This window comes from Mizuhopecten yessoensis, unplaced genomic scaffold, assembly GCF_002113885.1.
Source record: "Mizuhopecten yessoensis strain PY_sf001 unplaced genomic scaffold, ASM211388v2 scaffold5731, whole genome shotgun sequence".
In the NCBI taxonomy this organism is placed as follows: domain Eukaryota; kingdom Metazoa; phylum Mollusca; class Bivalvia; order Pectinida; family Pectinidae; genus Mizuhopecten; species Mizuhopecten yessoensis.
This window is the reverse complement of record NW_018406195.1, coordinates 2,551-8,034: the sequence shown is the minus strand read 5'-3', so window position 1 is coordinate 8,034 and position 5,484 is coordinate 2,551. Positions and strand designations below refer to the sequence as shown.

The 5,484-nt window shown below is 34.6% G+C and overlaps 1 protein-coding gene across 1 annotated transcript; it reads left to right on the top strand.

Annotated features, from left to right (window-relative positions):
* The first annotated feature begins 32 nt into the window (after positions 1 to 32).
* LOC110451019 (phospholipid-metabolizing enzyme A-C1-like) lies at positions 33 to 5,430 on the top strand. The gene is made up of 5 exons (XM_021498848.1): positions 33 to 844; positions 1,239 to 1,369; positions 1,974 to 2,160; positions 3,265 to 3,394; positions 4,884 to 5,430. Exons 2-5 carry the CDS (start codon positions 1,252 to 1,254, stop codon positions 4,992 to 4,994), a joined length of 546 nt encoding a protein of 181 aa, XP_021354523.1. The 5' UTR covers positions 33 to 844; positions 1,239 to 1,251; the 3' UTR covers positions 4,995 to 5,430.
* The last annotated feature ends 54 nt before the right edge of the window (positions 5,431 to 5,484 follow it).

Below are 5,484 nucleotides of genomic sequence, written 5' to 3'. Positions count from 1 at the left end.
GAGTTTATAACCATTATTTATTGTGAAGCATTTTAACCGAAAACTGATTTTTACCCTACAAAGAGTAAAATTACAATGAACACCTCAGTCTAGGTTAAAATATAGCTGTAACAAATTCCACAGGTCCCAGCTGTGGAACATGGTGACTCACTAGTAAATTAAGTGAGTGGTTATAGCTACGTGTATCGACGTCAGCCACGGACTAATTGTGGGGAAAGCTGATTTATGTAGATTCAGAGCAAAATCAAAAGTTATAGTTAAGTAGGGAAGACAAGAAATATGCGATTTTACATGTATTTTATCGGATCAGTGCTAATTTATTGACTTTATATGAAATCTGATGTGTTTTAAAATATTCTAGATATTTTGTCTAACTACAATGTGTCAAATCTGTCCTTATTGAAAATAACTTGAAACCTGATGTGTTTTATCAAATATAGTATTTGTATTGCATATCTTGTATAAGTATGAATGTTTATTTATGTAACATGCATGTCGGTCAAATACTCGCCGACTTAAGATAAAAAAAAATCTTATCTGATCTTATCTCATGAACATTATGTAAGAAACACATATTCCATTGCATTACACAGTGGTCATGTGATTCATTTGTATGTGATGTCTATAAAAGTACAGTAAGATATGATAGTTTACCCATATGCATGTTAGTAAGGTATTTTACTCTTGTAGTAATTCAGTTAGGTCTGAAAGCTATAGAAATAAAGGAGAAAACTCATATTGATGAAATAAGATTATTTTTTTTGTTAGCATACAATTCTCTAGTGGTGGGCTGTAGATGGTGGATTAATTTGGACATTTGAAGCTTATCGCTTTTTCTCAGAAGGTAAGTACAAGTTAAATCTTTCTCAAATGTCTTCAGATTAATCCTTATAGAAAGCGTGAGGAATGTCTTTTGTACTCCTGTTTGATACACTAGTTGTCAATATGTGAAAGGACAATCTCACTTTGAAAGGACAATGGCAAAAACAGCAGTATAAAATTTTGATCTAAAGTTATCACTTGATGTATTTACTGTTGACATGATTCTCAATCTAACAGATAAGAGAAAATAAGACGAAAGATCAGTCTTAGATTGAGTTATAAAGGTTGTGCAATTGTAGGTGCCAACATCCCTTTGGATCTCTAGTTTTTCTGTTGTCCTTTCAATCTTAAACCTAATTCAACTATTTGTTATTATTATTTTTCAATTTTTATTGTTTTGTTATTTTTCATTTCAGAAGTTAATGCAATATGGCTGCAAGCTCTATGTCAGTACACTCCCATAATGCTACAGTCCTCAATGACCTTAAGATTGGAGACATGGTGGAGTTCCCAAGAGGCTGGTACTCCCATTGGGGTGTCTATTTAGGTAGGTGATACTGTGAATGGGGGCTGAATAGTATCTGATAGAACAATGTAAATGTGGATCAATGTAACATTGTGACATATTCCAGAACCTGTTCTCTTCCTCACTATCAACTCTATAGGTAATCCTGCTTGGAGTTGGTAAATATTTTTGTTACCAACCAGTAAGTGACAGCCTGGACACAATTTCATTGGTCAGACTTTTAGTCATGATGTAATGTAACAATGCTTTGGGCTAACATCGTCCATCTTGTCACATCGTAATCTTTGGGAATTTTCCTTGATCAGAAGCTGCAATGATTTTTTAAAGGCTAAAATATAGTTTTCTAGATCTACGAGATGAATACTTTGAAAGAGAAAGGTCCAGAAAGTTGTCATGGCTGGTTATCATGTTTATCCAAGTCCACGTCAAGAAGATTTGATTGGAAATTAAGCTCAAACATATCAGTGGTAGATTAAAACATGCTGTTGCAATATGATGAATACTTTACTTTGTAGTGCTACTGTACTGGAACAAAACTATATTTAACTGTTTTACAATTGTTGAAACACTATGAAGATAATGTTTATTGATTTGTTGTTGTTTTCCTCCTTATTTTTCTGGTAAGGTGAAGGAAGGATTGTGCACCTGTCTGGAGGGGACAATGATGGTATCAATGGGAACATCAACTCTGGGAGTGTATTTACTATCTGTGGAAAGAATTTCAGCAAAGCCTTCGTGACGATTGATGACTTCTGGGACGTTGTCCTCGATTGTAAAGCGATAAAAAACAATGGAAAGGACAGGAAATGCTCGTATGTATATATGTAGATAGGAAATATGTTGTATTGAAACCTTAGCTGTTGATGTATGTGGGGTTTTCATACTGCTATGGCTATTGAGAGATTACATCTGAAGTTTTGTAAAAGGTTATTGGGAGTTAAATCAACAACGCAGAATAATTTTGTGTATGGGGAACTCGGTAGAATGCCTTTAAGGTTCTAATTGAGATATCGTAGAATTATTAAGTACTGGCTAAAAATTGTATGTGGAAATGCAAATAATTTAATGCAATCTGTTTACAATGTTTTATATGATCAATGTGTGATGCACAATGTTTATAATTGGGCAAGCTTAGTAAAAACCGTGCTTTTTACACATGGTTTCGGTTATGTCTGGAATCTGCAGGCTGTTGGCAGTATAAATATGTGTATGTGTCTGTTTAAAACAAGAGTGAGCGATTTGTGGATTTAATTACATCATCTAATGTTGCAATTGTAAGAAATCTAGCAAGTTATGTTTTTAAGGCAAAAGAGATCAGAAATAATATAGTGATAATACTTTTTAATAATTAACTCTGGGCGACTTGGTATTCATTCTGTACGTGTTTCTGGCAACTTTATTCTAAATTTAGTATTTTTGTTACGCACATACTCAATTCCTTAAATATTTATTTGATTCCCGAGCCAAGTGTATACATTTAACCACTGTTTAGCATTGGTTAATGGCATCAAGAGTTATTCCCCATTGATCACATATGTAACACAACGGTTTTTAGGTACAAACTTTTAACACTATACAAACAATATGTACTTTCTTGATTGCTATGAAACACGTGGTAATGGATATCTGATTGCCTAAATATTGGTAGATTGAAAACAAGTCCTCGCACCTGTCGCTGCATGTATGTGTATTATACCAATTACAAATATATTTCATTGTCCATGTTCATGTTCCACTCCACCTGTACCACCTATGTAGATTGTTATTATGTAATGCACAAAGGCATTTTTGCCTATTGCTTAATAAAATATACATATTTAGTATTCTCACTTAAGTTTTTACATACCGCGCTCTGTTCCTACATAAACAATGTCAGTTTGTATAGTATATATACTGGTAGGCTGTTCTGATTTCAGGCCTCGTCAAGCACACGAGATGGTGCAGGTAGCCATGGAGAAGGTCGGAGAGATAGGCTACAATGTTCTATGGAATAACTGTGAACACTTTGCGGCCTTCATTAGATATGGAAAGAAGTGGTCAGAGCAGGTAAATGATAAATGAGTTAATGATATATTTTAATATGGATCAGGTAAAGAATTAACGAGAGTCTTTCTGTGGATGGAACAAGATAACCAGAAAACAGTGTCAACAGAACAGGTAAATTAATGTCAAAATCAGTTTTCTGTCTTCAAAACAGGTAAACAAAATTTATATAAGTGCTTTATATAAATACTTGGTTTTTGAATGTAAAATATTTTACAACAATTGTGAAACAAGTTGTTACAACTTATATTGATCACTCTTTGTTGGCCTGGAAGTTAATGCACTGGGGGTCTTAAAGTGGGAGGAAACCGGAGTACCTTGAGAAAACCCACTTGGTGGGGCAGGTGTATCCATATCTTTTCACGTCCTCCTTGGTGAAAGGCGAGTGTGATATCTACCGTGCCACCCAACCACCCGTATATGTTTAGGGGTGTAGCTGTTATATACACATTTGTTCGTTTTGTAGTATCCAGCATTCATGTACAGTTGTGTGAAAGCATAACACACCAAAATACTGGGTGCATTTAATTTAGCTCACTCATCATGCATGCATCGTCCATGCAAATTATGCCCAATCGTGCAATTTAACAAATGTACTGACTAGTTGTGTGCTTTTGATCACACAAATGTGTTGTTTTATTGGTTGATTAATACAAATGTAATTACAAAATGAAAAAAAATGTAATGCTCATATGAAATAAGGTAATTTGTCACACAAGTATCTAATTTCTGATCAGGATGTATTTTGCATATAATCAGTACTACTATAAATATTACACACTATTAAATTTACTGTATTCTGCGTAAACCTGGTCAGTATGGTCTTGGACTCTCTGGTACCTAGGGACTTTGGACTCTCTGGTACCTAGGGACTTTGGACTCTCTTGTACCTAGGGACTTTGGACTCTCTGGTACCTAGGGACTTTAGTATATACGTCTCTGAGATACCAAAACAGGGAGAGAGAACTTTTTAAGTGACTAAGACTTTGGATACGGACAGGCACGGACATATGTATACTATTTCTGTGAAAATGTTGATGAAATTGGTTTTGGGTTGGCAAAAAACTATTGTGTAGCCTACTAGACCTTTTTTTCTCACCAATCCGTCTTCAAGGTATACGTGTGCTCAGATCAAAATCTCTGTTCTGTTCGTAATGGTATCGGTAGTGATCGCTGATTAGAAAATTGATCTGTAATATGACTGTCATCACAACTTAATTGGACCGTACACGAATGTTTCTTGTGTTTGTACATGTTTTTGTTTTGGAGAATCTATATATGCATATATTTGTGTATAGTGTCCGGTATTATACATGTTTTTGTTTAGCGGTGTACAGTGTGGATATTTTGTGAATCATCACTCTGTCTTTCTCTCATAATCTCATCTCCACCACCTCCGACTCTTAATCTTTGTATTGATCTTGACAATGCCTGGTTCAAATAGAGTGTACAAATATAGTATCTTATTTACCTGTTCTTTTTTATATTTTAGGCTGATACTTTCTTAGCAGGTACTGTGGCAGTTGGTGCCATAGCTGTTGGAGTGCTGTTGTTGAAAAGCCTCTTCAAAGGTCCCGAGGATAACAAGGAAGCAAAGAAATAGTGATCAAAGGAAAAAAATCATTCATTGATTTAGAATTTAAGAAAAACAAGAATATAACATTTATCATTTACTTTAAGCTTGCCTATTAGAATGCAAAAAATTCTGTGAAAATAACAAACCAACTGACGATTTTATTTGATATTGTGATATCATAAGTAAGTGACTCAGAACATTACTTATAAGGTTCTATTGAGCTTTACATTCAACCAAGAATATTTCGCTCAAGGCATGTCGGGCATATGCCGTGAAAATGCTCAATAGATGTCAACACAAAATATTCTTTCAACTGTGATTCAAGAGAATTCCAAAATCACATCTGTGTAATTCCAAATTAAAGTTGATTACCTTACTTTTCAAATTGTATTTATATGATGGGTTTAACACAGTAACACCAATAAAACCTTTCAAATTTGTCTTACAATTTGGGGAGGTCTTGATCGTAACCAACGTTTGAACCCTGGTGTGCAGTAGGAGCTAAACTCCTGGCATC

Excerpts from the sequence above, each read along its gene's own strand:
- LOC110451019 (XM_021498848.1), top strand. The coding sequence starts at position 1,252 with ATGGCTGCAAGCTCTATGTCAGTACACTCCCATAATGCTACAGTCCTC. Across the intron at positions 2,161-3,264 it reads GGAAAGGACAGGAAATGCTC|GCCTCGTCAAGCACACGAGA; the intron begins GTATGTATATAT and ends TTCTGATTTCAG. Across the intron at positions 3,395-4,883 it reads GAAAGAAGTGGTCAGAGCAG|GCTGATACTTTCTTAGCAGG; the intron begins GTAAATGATAAA and ends TTTATATTTTAG.